The sequence below is a fragment of the Pogonomyrmex barbatus genome, unplaced genomic scaffold (assembly GCF_055798465.1).
Source record: "Pogonomyrmex barbatus isolate J1 unplaced genomic scaffold, ASM5579846v1 scaffold6, whole genome shotgun sequence".
Classification (NCBI taxonomy): Eukaryota; Metazoa; Arthropoda; class Insecta; order Hymenoptera; family Formicidae; genus Pogonomyrmex; species Pogonomyrmex barbatus.
Genome location: NW_028297160.1, coordinates 425,352 through 440,543, shown reverse-complemented (window position 1 = coordinate 440,543; position 15,192 = coordinate 425,352). Strand labels below are relative to the sequence as shown.

Genomic DNA, 15,192 nt, shown 5'->3' with positions numbered 1-15,192 from the left:
GTTCGTTCCAATTTTTGATGGTTATAACATCCCTTTGTCGAAATTCCTCGGAGCGTGCAGGCAAGCGCGCGACATCCTGCCGCCTCATTTCGAGAGACCCCTCACGCGTTTACTGGTAGCGAAATTGCGCGGCCACGCTCACTCAGCCGTCGCCGACGAACCGTGCGACACAGTGACACAACTGTCAGATTTATTAAATAGTGCCTTCGGCTCGATAAAAAGTGTTGCGCAATACCGCGGGGAATTGACCGCTGTGCACCTCAAATCGGGAGAGCATATGCTAGATTACATCGACCGCGTCAAGGAACTCCGAGCCTCCATAAGGGACGGAGAACGTCGGGCCCACGGTACGATAGATTCCGCGACGAACCGGGAGATAGACGAACTCACCGCTTCATGTTTCTGTGAGGGTCTGCCCACCCCACTACGTTTACAACTCAAACCGGAACATTTTTACCAGCCGTTCGAGGCATTTGCCGCCGCGAAGATTATAGCCAAGCGTGATGAGATAGAACGGCAGCGTTACGGAATGCCGCCCCGTCAAGGGCTGAGCCCAAACAAACAAACCCTCAGCGCAAACCGTCGTTTCCCCGAAACAGGTGCGGGGCCTAGCCTGCGCTACAGGCAGCCCGCACCGCCGGAACGACGACGCTCGCCGCCGCGACTCGACGCATACAGAGATCGCGATCGGAACTATGCACCGCGCTACCCCTCCGAGTGGGTTGAGCGCCGCGACGAAGTAAGACGAACTGCGCCGCTTTACGAGAAACGCGAATCGCCTAGATCGGGGGGAGGCGACAGAGGGCCGCGCGATTACGGATCGCAGCTTAACAATAAATGGTGCAGATATTGCAAAAATCGCGGCCATGAAATCGAGGAATGTCGGAAACGACAATATAATAACAGTCGCCTCAACGAACCGGGAAACGGTCGGGATCCGCCCCGTGGGTCGGACGCAGCGCGCGCGGAGTACGCGTCCGGTGAACGTCGTGGAGACGACCGAAGAAGCGTCAGGATCGCAATCTTAAATCCGCAAGAGTATTCACACGCCCCCACTATAACATTGTCCGCGCGTGGCTTAATCAAGGAAACTAATTTCATGGTCGACACAGGAGCGGCACCGAATCTAATAAAAGAGCGCTGCTTACATCCCGAGACTCCGGTATTCAAGCGCGATACAATATACCTGACTGGAATCACCGAAGGCAGGCTGGAAACTCTCGGGTCGGCTCGTATAGAATTTATGGGCCACAAGATAACCCTACACGTGGTACCTGACCATTTCCCCATCGTCCAGGAAGGAATCCTAGGATCAGAATTCCTGCGCGATAACGCCAAAATCGATTTCGGGCGAAAACAGATAGAGTGGCAAGGAATACGCCTGCCTTTTGCCCGACGGGAAACTATCGTAATACCAGGTCGCTGCCGCGCCACGTTTTGTATGAACGTCGCGAACCCAGAAATAGCAGTCGGTTATATCCCGCGACTTAGAGTCTGCGATGGGGTATACCTCGGCGAAGCGGTCGTGACTAATCGCAACGGAAGGGCATATTCGCAAATAATCAACTCGACCGAATCCGATAAAGAAATCGCCATTCCTACTATCCAACTCAAGGAGATCGAATCAATCTCACGGGACCTCCCTAGGGAAGAGTCCTCTCTTAATTGCGGGGTTATAGGAAGTAGAATCCAGGAAGTAGAATCGAATTCAGAAAGAATCTCAGCGATTCGAACGCTCCTTCGTTTAGAGCACCTCAGTCAGGTGGAGACAGAGCATGTCGGTAGGCTCATCGAAAAAAACCCAGATCTTTTCCAGCTCCCTTCCGATCACCTCGGGTACACAGACGCTACTGCTCACGCGATTACGACGACGGATAACCAACCCGTCAATACAAAGCAGTATCGATTCCCGCCTATACACAAAGAGGAAATTACTAAGCAAGTAAACGAGCTACTAAAAAACGACGTAATCTGTCCCTCCAATTCCCCGTACAATTCCCCTCTGTGGATTGTTCCTAAGAAACCGGATTCGAAAGGTAATAAACGATGGCGCATGGTCATAGATTACAGAGCGCTCAACGAGAAAACAATAGGCGACGCGTACCCCCTCCCCAACATAACCGAAATCCTAGATCAACTGGGAAGCGCGAAATATTTTAGCATTTTCGATCTAGCGTCGGGTTTCCATCAAATACCGATGCATAAGTCGGACGCGCCGAAAACGGCTTTCTCCACGCCTTTCGGGCACTATGAATTTAAACGCATGCCGTTCGGGTTAAAAAACGCCCCGGCGACCTTTCAGCGACTTATGGATCAGGTGTTGAGCGGCCTCCAAGGAACCGAGGTATTCGTGTACCTCGACGATATTGTGGTATATGCTAGCTCACTGCGAGAGCATGAAATAAAATTTAATAAGCTGGCCGAAAGATTGAGAGGCGCGAAGCTCCGCCTCCAGCCTGACAAATGCGAATTTCTGCGGAAAGAGGTCACATATCTGGGCCACGTAATCGGAGAAGACGGGGTGAAGCCTGACCCGAAAAAAATTCACGCCGTTGAAAATTTTCCGCGCCCCCATACCGCGAAAAACATTAAACAATTTCTCGGACTCGCGGGTTACTATCGGAGATTCATACCGAACTTCTCGAAAACAGCTAAACCTCTGACGGACTTATTAAAAAAGGAGGTACCGTTCGGATGGGGCGATCCACAGGAAAACGCGTTCGCGCAGCTTAAACACGCCCTATGCACGGAACCCCTTCTCCAATATCCCGACTTTTCTCAACAATTCGTCGTAACTACAGACGCCTCCAAGTTCGCGATCGGCGGAATCCTCAGTCAGGGACCGCTTGGCAAGGATCTCCCTATCGCATACGCGTCCCGATTACTAAACCCGCCGGAACAGAACTACTCCACGATCGAAAAGGAATTGCTCGCTATAGTTTATTGCGTAAATTACTTTAGACCATATTTATACGGAAGAAGATTCCAGCTCGTCACCGACCACAAACCCTTGACATGGTTGCATTCGGTTAAGGACCCCACGTCACGATTAGTCAGATGGCGATTAAAATTAGCCGAATACGAATACGAAGTTATGTATCGAGCCGGCAAAACTAATGTAAACGCAGACGCGCTGTCACGAAACCCCGCTTTTCCCGTCCTTCCCCTCGAGAGCACATCGAATATCGCGAGACGGAACGATAGCGAGCCCGAGGAAGATTCGTCAACCGACGACGATGCCGAAATCCGCCCCCACGTCGTCACTTCCGACGAGGACCTCGACAGTGACACCAGCGAAGAATCTCTATTTAACGCGAATAACGCTCCGTTTCAATTCCATCACGCGAAAGTGAAGGAAATCGTAGATAACTTTACGAGTAGAAGCGACAACCTGGTGGTATTCGTGAGCGTCCAAGGTGAACCTTGCGATTTAGGGGCTCGGATGCTCAGCCAACAGGGACTACTGCCTAAATTGCGGGACGTCATGCTGAACAGGGCAAACGTCACGCAAAGCGGCAAACGACGAATTATTGCATTGCCGATTGAAGTAAATGTCTCCGCGATAACCACGCTAGAAAGTATTAGAGAGGCCGTGGTGTCACTACTCGGCGTCACGAACGAACTCGACATACGGTCCATATCTGTCTGCAAGGGGGATGCGAGTGGAGTACCGTGGAGGAAAATAGAAAAGGTTATTCGCGACGCATTTTGGAACCAAGATATAGAAATATCGATATGCGGTAATAAAATCACTGTTCCACCCCCCGAAGATAGAATCCGCTTGATCGAGGAATATCACGCGTCCGCAATAGGAGGCCATAAAGGCATAAACAAAACATGCGCGCGCCTCAAATCGCGGTACAATTGGCCTAGACTGAAGGAAGAAGTAACGCGGTTCATAAATAATTGCGAAGGCTGCCAGTTAAAAAAATTGGTTAGAGTAAAGACCCGACAGCCCATGATTCTAACGGATACACCCGACAAAGCGTTTGATAAGATATCTATGGATATCATGGGGCCGCTCCCCACCACTCGCAAGGACCACTCGTACATATTTACTATACAAGATCTCTTGACGAAGTATTCACTAGCTATCCCCCTCAAGGGGATCTCGGCTATCGACGTGGCCGACGCTTTCGTAAACGAATTCATTTGCGTGCATGGTGCCCCGCGAGCGGTACTAACGGACCAAGGGTCTCATTTTCTAAATTCTTTAATGCGCAACATAGCTCGCAAATTCAGAATTAAACAGTGTAAGACCACTGCGTACCACCCTCAGTCCAATGGCTCCGTGGAGCGCTCGCACCATGTACTTTGGGAGTACTTGAAACAATTTGTCAATGACCACCACGATTGGGACGAATATCTAAAATTAGCTAGTTTTTCTTACAACACGAGCGTACATGAGGGAACGAAGTTCACCCCTCACGAATTGGTCTACGGGAGCGTCGCGCGTACTCCCGAAAGCGATCCCTTCCCCGAGGACGAGCGCGACGAAAGCTACGCTGGCTACTTACTCGAACTAAATGCGAAAATAAGCGAATCCCAGAGAGCCGCGCGTCGTAACCTGAATGCTGCGAAGGTTAGATCAAAGCGATACTATGATAAAAGGGTTAAGGCATGCAACTTTGAAGCGGGAGACCAGGTGTACATGCTTAAAGAACCTGTGAGAAATAAACTAAGTCCACAATACACCGGTCCCTACAAAATAGCGGACGTGCTAAGTAATAATAATGTTAAATTAGAGATAAGGCCAGGTAAATTGCGTACTATCCATATGGACAAACTGAAGAAGGCGGGGAATCGGAGCCCCACCACACGCCGTGCCCCACCACAACCAGAGCCAGGGGCGAGCGAGCAACCAAGCGGCAGTCGACACACGTCACCCCTTGAAGAAACATGGAGCCACAACGAATCTTAACGCTTTTACTGTTCCCGACGCTCAGCTTTGGCTTGACGGGCTATGATTGCGGAGGCAGCGGACTCAATATCACAACCTTGTCGCTGCTGGACGTCGGCGCCTGTAATGTCGAGGATATGGAGCCAGCGAGCACGGAGACGTACGTACAACTCATGCAGAGTTCCGATTTCGAGAGCTTGCCAATAATTCAATGCCGAATTGAAATCGACCGGACCATATACTACTGCGGCATGCACTCACACATATCAATTGTATCCGACGGTCGAAAGGTGTACATCAAAGAGATCGGCTGGCAAACCTGCCAGAAAATCCACGAGACTGGAACTCTCGCGCTGGGAACCGCCTTCGTGGATAGATTGATTGTAAACGCCACGAATCATAGGAGCGTCACTATGGCTGGACAAACGCACGCTGACGGCCGTTGTTCCGGAACGCAGTACACGGACGGATTCGGAGCATGGGAGAGCGTGGTAGTACAAGCATCCTTAAAGGTGGTATTGAGGACGTTTGAAGCACCATTCAAACGGTCAGCGAACTCATTAAATCTGCCATCTGGAACGCGCTGCCCCGTGCAACTGGGGAGCTGCGCCGATTTCGACGGTACGGAAACCTTCTGGAAAACACCGTCCGACGACAGCTGCCACTTCAACCAGTACGATATACTTTACGAGGGTATGGCCATAAAACTGTCGCCGAAGCCCAAACAAACTGCCCCAGTGGTATATACAGTGACCACCGGAGATACAACGTTCGCCTTGACAAAAACGACGGAATTCAACCTATGTGGCTATCGACTTTTCCAGACCGAGCACCCAAAGCTTGTTATATTGGAAACACAGCGAGGACGCACGTTCAAATCTAAGTCACAGATCTCAGTTAACAACTTAGATATATTCTCCTATGTGAATTCGAAATTCGTTTACGTGGAGAAACACGTGAAAACGCAACTTACCAGGCTTTACCACGACATTATGGAGCAGAAATGTGCATTAGAGCGTCAGATCCTCCAGAATGCGCTCTCATTGGCAACTATAGCCCCAGACGAAATGGCCTTCCGGATAATGAAAGCCCCTGGATACACGGCGGTCACAGCCGGAGAAGTCATCCATATTGTCCAATGCGTCCCAGTAGAATGCAAGCTGCGACATACCGAAGAGTGTTACAACGAGTTGCCAGTTACCTACCGCAATTCGTCACACTTTTTATTGCCACGCACCAGAATTCTGACCAGGACAGGAACACACAAAGACTGCAACGAGTTGCTTCCTGGCATGTACAAACTACACGGCAGTTGGTACCGAGTAGGCCTGAAGCCGATCGAGTCGCTTCCTCCGCCGACGATCCAGCCGCTTTCTACCCCCACGTGGAAATACGTCAGTCCGGACGCACTCGCCACCAGTGGAATCTACTCCGCGGACGATCTGAACCGACTGCGAGACCACATAATGTTCCCAGTCGAAAAGCCGTCTATGCTGAATACAATAGCGCGAGGGGCCTTAGGACAGGACGTCCCGAGCGGGAGTATTTCCTTGATGAATCTTCTCGACGAAAAGTCTTTAGATCGGATCGCTGAAAGCACAGGGAAGCGATTATGGCAAGGATTTATTACGTTTGGCTCGGCCAGCGCAGGAGTCTTGGCGTTATTCGTGATAGCCAGACTGATCAAGTTGGTGATCGATACAATCATCCACGGATACGCGTTGCACAGAATATACGGATGGAGCCTTCATATATTGGGAGCAGTATGGTCGTCGGTCACTAACCTTTTGCTGCATATGGGTAACCCAGCAACAAAAACCGACTCGCCTAGCAGGGAACGCCTCATGCCAATAGCTCAGAGCTCGACAGAAGACACACCGACGGCGCCCGAAATCGCCCCTAGTGCCGAAAAGGAAAAGTTTAGTGAGCATGTGCGGTCATACAGTGAACTCCAAAAATACTTACGCGAGGACGTAGTATAGAGACAAATAAGTGCGATAACTAATTACAAGCGTTAGAATATAAGACGAATAAACATAAGTAAAATAATTGTAGCTCAAACCTTCTGCAACTCAACCTCTAGTAGAGCAGGGGAAATGCACGGCACCTGGCCCTGCATTTCTTCTTAGGGGGGGAGGTGTAACGTCAGGAGAGCCAACGTAAAAATTTCTTTTCCTTCCCCTTTTCCCACCTGCGCAGAAGCGCCACTATTCAAGCCAAAGTTGGCAACAACCGGCTCTCCTGCCGTTGACATATCGCGCGTTGCGCCTTACCGCCAGTGAATATACACTGTAATAAATATAAGTAATAAAATTAAATAATAATAATAAATAAATCACGCTAACAATGAACCTAAATAATTGTAAAATTATTAATACTACAATAAGGCTCGCGTTGCTGTTGCGCATCATCTCCAGTCAGCCGCGCGCTGATTGGCCGACCAACGACCATTATAGATATGTGCGTCTGGTCTAGCTTTATAGGCTATGACCGTCGCGAGCGCCACGTGCTTTGGCGTACCCACGCCATCCGCCATCTTGCGCCACGTGCTTTGGCGTACCCACGTCATCCGCCATCTTGCGCCACGTGCTTTGGCGTACCCACGCCATCCGCCATCTTGCGCCGCGTGCTTTGGCGTGCCCACGCCATCCGCCATCTTGCACCACGTGCGTTGGCGTACCCACGCTACCGCCACGTTGCGCAACAGCGCCGCCGCAGGCACGCGTTACAACGCGCGGCCATGCTCGTTCACTCTTGTACGCGCCGTCGAGTAGTACACATCGTGCGAGTGTCAATCCAAATCCAATCCCAATTCCAATTCTAATTTTAAGTCAATTCTATTTCGTCTCAATCTAGTTAAGTTAATTAAGTGATCATTTGTATTCTAAATTTTGTATTGCTCTAAATTTAACCAAGTGTTACGCGAGTGTAATTCGATTCATGAATATTTGAATATAGTAAGTACAGTGTATTCGCCACGTGTCATTCATTGCATCATCCTTCCTATCGCCGCGAGAAATCGGAAGTGTTCGCGAGGCTAAAGAGGCAACGGGCATTAACAACTCAAACCTTATTTTACCGAATAATTAGCAGTTAAAGCGAGAATTCCAATCGTTTCCGGGGGCAAGGTGTTGTGCGTTATCCGCACTTACCACGAAGGAAACATTGGACTTCGAGCACGCGGTAATTCTAATCTTTTAATTAAATACAATATACGCCTGGAGCCTCTGCCGAATGCCTAAAGCACGGAAGAATCGCGCGGGTCGTAACAACGCACTTCGGCGGCTTGAATACGACCTCCACGTGGCCGCGATTTACGATCATAACGCGATCATCGGCGAGGAAGTGAGTTACGACGGCGAGTACGAACTTCTCGTGCACGACCGCCTCTGGAGCGCCTTACCGGCCCCGTCCACCCCCGTAGCAGCTTACCAGGGAAGCAGTTTCGGACCACGCATCTCCCTCGAGGAGTATCTGCGCAGAGCGGACACCGAAAGGTAGGTGAAAATCATACATCAAGTTTTATTCCCGGTTGCTTTCGCGTTCCCATCTTGCATACGTTTCAGTAAAATATAGAGTATAAAGGAATTAGACGTGAATGAATATAAGAGTACTCGCGTTCAAGATTCTTTCGGGTTGCGTCACTCGTTTTGTTCGCGTCGACCGACCGTCGCATAGTTGCATCGCCCGACCGGAAGGGTTTTACGACCGACCCTTTTTTGCCGCCCTTGCCACTTTCTCCTAAGGCATGTAGGGTTTTGAGCCGGTTTATCGCTACGCACGGAAATATTCCAGTTTCGTAATATCATTTTAATATTGAATATTCGCCGCGTAATATTAATTCCCGTTATTTGACGTAATGTGCCCGCCTTGCTTTCTCGAGCCACGAGATTCGCGCACTCACCCGGCCGCCGTATACAGATACCGTAGGAGCACGGTGCGTTGCCTTACCACGTTCGGATATCGACGCGTGGACGACGCTATCGCCGAGTTACTCCCTAATAGTGCCGAATATCTTTGCTTTCGATGTAAGGAGGAAATACCAGAGGGAACTCTTACGTATCGTCTTGAATTGGCCCACGCGTTCCAGTTCGGGTATACTTCCGCCCGGGATCATTGCGATTGCTGCCGCGCTAGTCTTGTAATAGTCCGCGACATTGAGCTCTGCCCTGACTGCACCGAAGTTTTTACTGTGTCTCTAGAAGTGCTCAGGGAATTAGGCAACGCTATAGAGAACATCTGCGGGCGATACTACCTCGACGAGACCAATCCCGCTCCCGACGGCATCCTATCGCGCCGGCTAATCAACTTCTCTGTTGCACTGATCCGCTTACAGTCTAATAATCGCCCAACGTCTGGTTAAACGCAACGTTAGCCGTGTAATTCACTGAAATTTCCTGAGAACTTAATTCGCCGCTGACGTTATCGGAGGGGTTCCCGCGGATTTGAGCAGTATAATCAGGGTTTCGTACTCCTTAATTCCTTAATTCCTTAATTCTTCCGAACCGCTGTTGGCGATTTGCCGCTCGATCGCTGGCAGCGTCGCCGAGAGGCGAGCGTATTCCCGCCTTGGTCCAGTGCCACGTGGCGATTTGCTTTGGCAATCTCGCCACCGCCTGCGACGTAACACGGGCACATTACGTCAAATAACGGGAATTAATATTACGCGGCGAATATTCAATATTAAAATGATATTACGAAACTGGAATATTTCCGTGCGTAGCGATAAACCGGCTCAAAACCCTACATGCCTTAGGAGAAAGTGGCAAGGGCGGCAAAAAAGGGTCGGTCGTAAAACCCTTCCGGTCGGGCGATGCAACTATGCGACGGTCGGTCGACGCGAACAAAACGAGTGACGCAACCCGAAAGAATCTTGAACGCGAGTACTCTTATATTCATTCACGTCTAATTCCTTTATACTCTATATTTTACTGAAACGTATGCAAGATGGGAACGCGAAAGCAACCGGGAATAAAACTTGATGTATGATTTTCACCTACCTTTCGGTGTCCGCTCTGCGCAGATACTCCTCGAGGGAGATGCGTGGTCCGAAACTGCTTCCCTGGTAAGCTGCTACGGGGGTGGACGGGGCCGGTAAGGCGCTCCAGAGGCGGTCGTGCACGAGAAGTTCGTACTCGCCGTCGTAACTCACTTCCTCGCCGATGATCGCGTTATGATCGTAAATCGCGGCCACGTGGAGGTCGTATTCAAGCCGCCGAAGTGCGTTGTTACGACCCGCGCGATTCCTCCGTGCTTTAGGCATTCGGCAGAGGCTCCAGGCGTATATTGTATTTAATTAAAAGATTAGAATTACCGCGTGCTCGAAGTCCAATGTTTCCTTCGTGGTAAGTGCGCACAACACCTTGCCCCCGGAAACGATTGGAATTCTCGCTTTAACTGCTAATTATTCGGTAAAATAAGGTTTGAGTTGTTAATGCCCGTTGCCTCTTTAGCCTCGCGAACACTTCCGATTTCTCGCGGCGATAGGAAGGATGATGCAATGAATGACACGTGGCGAATACACTGTACTTACTATATTCAAATATTCATGAATCGAATTACACTCGCGTAACACTTGGTTAAATTTAGAGCAATACAAAATTTAGAATACAAATGATCACTTAATTAACTTAACTAGATTGAGACGAAATAGAATTGACTTAAAATTAGAATTGGAATTGGGATTGGATTTGGATTGACACTCGCACGATGTGTACTACTCGACGGCGCGTACAAGAGTGAACGAGCATGGCCGCGCGTTGTAACGCGTGCCTGCGGCGGCGCTGTTGCGCAACGTGGCGGTAGCGTGGGTACGCCAACGCACGTGGCGCAAGATGGCGGATGGCGTGGGCACGCCAAAGCACGCGGCGCAAGATGGCGGATGGCGTGGGTACGCCAAAGCACGTGGCGCAAGATGGCGGATGACGTGGGTACGCCAAAGCACGTGGCGCAAGATGGCGGATGGCGTGGGTACGCCAAAGCACGTGGCGCTCGCGACGGTCATAGCCTATAAAGCTAGACCAGACGCACATATCTATAATGGTCGTTGGTCGGCCAATCAGCGCGCGGCTGACTGGAGATGATGCGCAACAGCAACGCGAGCCTTATTGTAGTATTAATAATTTTACAATTATTTAGGTTCATTGTTAGCGTGATTTATTTATTATTATTATTTAATTTTATTACTTATATTTATTACAGTGTATATTCACTGGCGGTAAGGCGCGATATGTCAACGGCAGGAGAGCCGGTTGTTGCCAACTTTGGCTTGAATAGTGGCGCTTCTGCGCAGGTGGGAAAAGGGGAAGGAAAAGAAATTTTTACGTTGGCTCTCCTGACGTTACACTCAATCACTAAACAAGAAATAGTCAAAGCGATTGTAAACTGGGTGTAAATCCGATAGCGTGGTTCCTAGTGATCCCCTCAAATTCTCCAATAGACACTTAACGTAATGTGGGTTAAATGTCCTCTAACCGCGTCTCTAAAACTAGCTTGTGAAGGTGGCTTCACTATCGGCTGATCATCGATAAGAGTGTCGCTTATGCCCCAGAAGAAGATGCAATGTTTCCGCTGTTTAGACTTTGATCACCTTATTTCTGCATGTAGGAGTGAAGTGGACAAGTTGAGTTCATGTTACAAATGCGGCGAGAAGAGTCATATTTCCAAACTGTGCACTGGTGAACTCAGATGTATGTTGTGTTTCGAAGCCGGGATTCAATATAATCACAGGATAGGTAGTATGCGTTGTAGTGCGATTAAGTTCCCTGGAAAGCTTAAGTCAGTTTGGAGACTGACTCTTTCGGAAGAAGCTGAAATGGACCACAACAACGAATAGAATACTTCAGATTAACCTTAAGCACGACAGGAGAGCTCAAGACCTTATGGTTCGTTGGATGGTGGAGAAAAAGGTTTTTATTGCAGTCATCTCAGAGCCTTACAAAACAGCGGGTGCAGGTATGTGATACTCCTCTAATAATTACAATTGCGCGATTCTGGTCTTATACAATAAGGAGAACTTATCGTCTACTCTTATAAGTCGTGGTGATGATTATGTGACCGTTATGATTGACGACACTCGGATTATCAGCTGCTATTCCCCTCCGAGCAGATCTTTGGCAGAGTTTGGTGCTCTTCTTGATGGGCTTTATGACCTGATTAGTCCTGATCTCCGATCTAAATCAATTATCGCGGGGGATTTTAATGGTCGGGCCACCAGTTAGGGGGATCGAATCATTACGGCTTGTGGAGAGTCTTTGGAGAACTGGCTCGATATGACCGGGTATTACATCGCGAATGATTCTGATGTTGCGAGAAATCTCAGAGCAAGTCTATCATTGACTTGTACCTGGTGTCCGGAGGTATCGCGCGGAGAGCTATTAAATGTAGGGTGGACGATGTCAACTGTTCATTTTTGGACCACAAGTACATCTATTGGAATATTTCAAGATCTCGATTTAGGGGGATCTTCTCAAAGCGTGCCGCTCTAAGTTGAAATACTGCCAAACTAGACAGAGACAAGTTCATAGAGTCTTTCTTCGTTATCTGCGAGTTAGCTGATCGCTCTAGAATGAGTGCAGATCAATTGGCGTTGCAGCTAACTGACGATATCGCTGCCGCATGCGATGCTACCACCCCTGGAATAAAAACTAGTTACCGAAGAAGAGTCTATTGGTGGACGGATGAATTGAGGTTCTTCACACTGATTGCATCAAGGCAAGGAGATTATATACTCGGACGCGTAGAAAAAGGAATCCACCTGAGAATCTTAAAGATCTTCATCATGCTTACATTAGGAGTATGAGGATAGTTAAGATTGCGATTAATAAATCTCAGAGGGCGCCTTGGAACGATCTAATTAGTGAAATAAACAAAGATCCTTGGGATCGTCCCTATAAGATCGTTATGAAGCGCGTTGGGAATCGGGAATCCCTTGTCCCGATAGATTATCTCTCGATATCTCGCATCGGCGAGATTGTTCGCTTGCTTTTTCTCGTTAAGAACAGGATTGAGTGGCATAAGTCTGGAATTGTTGATCACATTCCAGAAGTCACTGGTGAGGAGGTGGAATCTGCATTTAAAACCAAAGCATTATTGTTTTGCCCAAAGGGAGTTAAATCGGAACCTTTCCGATTTATGTTTGATTCCGTTCCGTTGTTATCACCAGAGAATCAATGAGATATCTGGGTGTTACGATAGATGATCGCTGGCGGTTCTCAACACCTGAGGAATGTTGCGTTGAAGGCGGAGAAATTTTTAAATGCTCTGTTACGTCGCAGGCGAGACGTGCTACGCGTGGAGCGAGTCTGCTCGCACTGGGCTGCGTGTTGGTTTTTGCAAAATAACGACCGGATTACTGATATAAATTGCGGTTGTATAATCCGTATAGAAAAGTCGATAGTCTCCTGGAAAAGACGATATCATGCGGTCCTATCTCTGCGTCTACGTCAATGACGGTAGGATTCGGTAAATCGTAAAAAGAAGTACTTTCTTCGCGTAAATATTCCAGAAATGCCACGAATGCCTCGGAGCAGGGATCGCAGTCGGTTACCTCGCGCCAAATAGCCAATCCAGTGCCGCAAGAATTGCAAAGCCTTTCTTCTCGAGTAGTCCCAACATTAATATAATGTCTTAAGATAGCGGTGAATTGTTGATCGAAATTATACTGGGATTTACACTCTAGGCACATAAGACTGGCGGAATTTGTATCGGTAGCTATACCGACAAGACCATAACCGAATTCGACTACACACCGAGAGATACTTATTTGGTCGTTAAAGACGGCGGCTGGATGTGTTCTTTCCTGACGCGAGCTTTCCGATCGTCCTCTGCACATAACGCGTTTCACGAACAAGAAATGAAAATTCACTTACCTTTCGTTGGCCCGGTTCCTGGATTCGGGCTTCCGATTCTCGTTGTCGGCCTGGCGGGTCTCGGGATGCACACTAGGATGCGGCGTTGCTGGATTCGGAGGACTTGGAGCCCACAGGCTGTTCTCGAAATACGCTTCGTATTCTGGCTGGTAGGTTTCTTCACACCCGAGCAAATCACCGGTGAGCGCAGATTTAATTTCGTATAAGGCGCGGCGAATTGCACGCTGACGTCCGGCGCGGTTTTTACGATTCTTAGGCATCGGGAGTGACCATGAAGGGAAAATACTACTTCCCTTACAAGTTACGAATATTAAATTGAACTTTCTAACGCGATGACAATCTGTAACCCTCTGTGGAGAGTAGTGCGGGTGGACGCACAACCTGCTAGCCAAGAGGCGGGACAGGTTATCAGATATTTCGTAATTTGACGATTTAAAAGTGCGTGAGAAGCGATACCTCTCTTGGGGGTAGTGCGGGTGGACGCACAACCTGCTAACCAAGAGACCAAGCACGGCCTCCCGGGACGCTTGCGTTTGATTGAATTTCGCGTGGTCACTCTACCTCGCGACTCTGTCGATTGTACGTTTCGCTAGGAGGGGTGGAAGGATTTGGATTTATTAATTGTTTAACACTGATCACTTTTCACTTATATATATATATTCAAATACAAGATTAATTACAGAGATTGATTAAATTGTAAACGCTCTTACAGTTAAGTTTAAATTGAATGATGCTAATAAAATTGGAATTGATTTGAAATTATTTCTTAACACTAGAATTAGAATTGATTTGAGTTAACACTTAGAATTGGAATTGATTCGAAATTATTTCTTAACACTAGAATTAGAATTGATTTGAGTTAACACTTAGAATTGGAATTGATTCGAAATTATTTCTTAACACTAGAATTAGAATTGATTTAACACTTAGAATTGGAATTGATTCGAAATTATTTCTTAACACTAGAATTGGAATAGGGAGTTCACGGACTGGAGGTCCTCTCCAGTCGGATTCGCGGGATGAACTGAACGCAGTCGGCCGTGCACTGATGTGCTTCGATTCGGCGGCTCGAAAACTGCGGCGACGCTATGGTGGGGTGCGCGCCCAATGTGGGAAGCGCTGGCGGTGGGAGTGCGGCGCTCGCGTGGGAGGCCAGAGAGTTGCCCTGGTGGGGCTCGCGGTGGCCTAGGGACGTATCACGTCTATTCCTTGTTCCGTGCTATATAAAAATTATCTCTATAAATTTGAAAAGAGTAATATTTTTACCATAGGACATAAAATTATTAATTTATTCGTTTATTCTGACGTGACAGCTCTTAATAATGCCCAACTTGCGGGGACCTTCGGTTGGTAGGCGCATGTTATTCGCGGGCGTCGTTCACTCCTATATGCAGTCGCTGTGTAGGCATTAGAATATGTTTT

At 48.4% G+C, this 15,192-nt stretch overlaps 1 protein-coding gene across 1 annotated transcript; it reads left to right on the top strand.

Moving 5' to 3' along the window:
* Window positions 1–4,873: 4,873 nt before the first annotated feature.
* LOC148935042 (uncharacterized) lies at window positions 4,874–8,002 on the top strand. The gene has a single exon (XM_089082437.1). The coding sequence runs from the start codon at window positions 4,900–4,902 to the stop codon at window positions 6,880–6,882; it is 1,983 nt and encodes a 660-aa protein (XP_088938563.1). The 5' UTR covers window positions 4,874–4,899; the 3' UTR covers window positions 6,883–8,002.
* Window positions 8,003–15,192: the final 7,190 nt, after the last annotated feature.

Bases quoted from the DNA above. Each gene is read 5' to 3' on its own strand.
- LOC148935042 (XM_089082437.1), top strand. From the start codon at position 4,900: ATGGAGCCACAACGAATCTTAACGCTTTTACTGTTCCCGACGCTCAGC.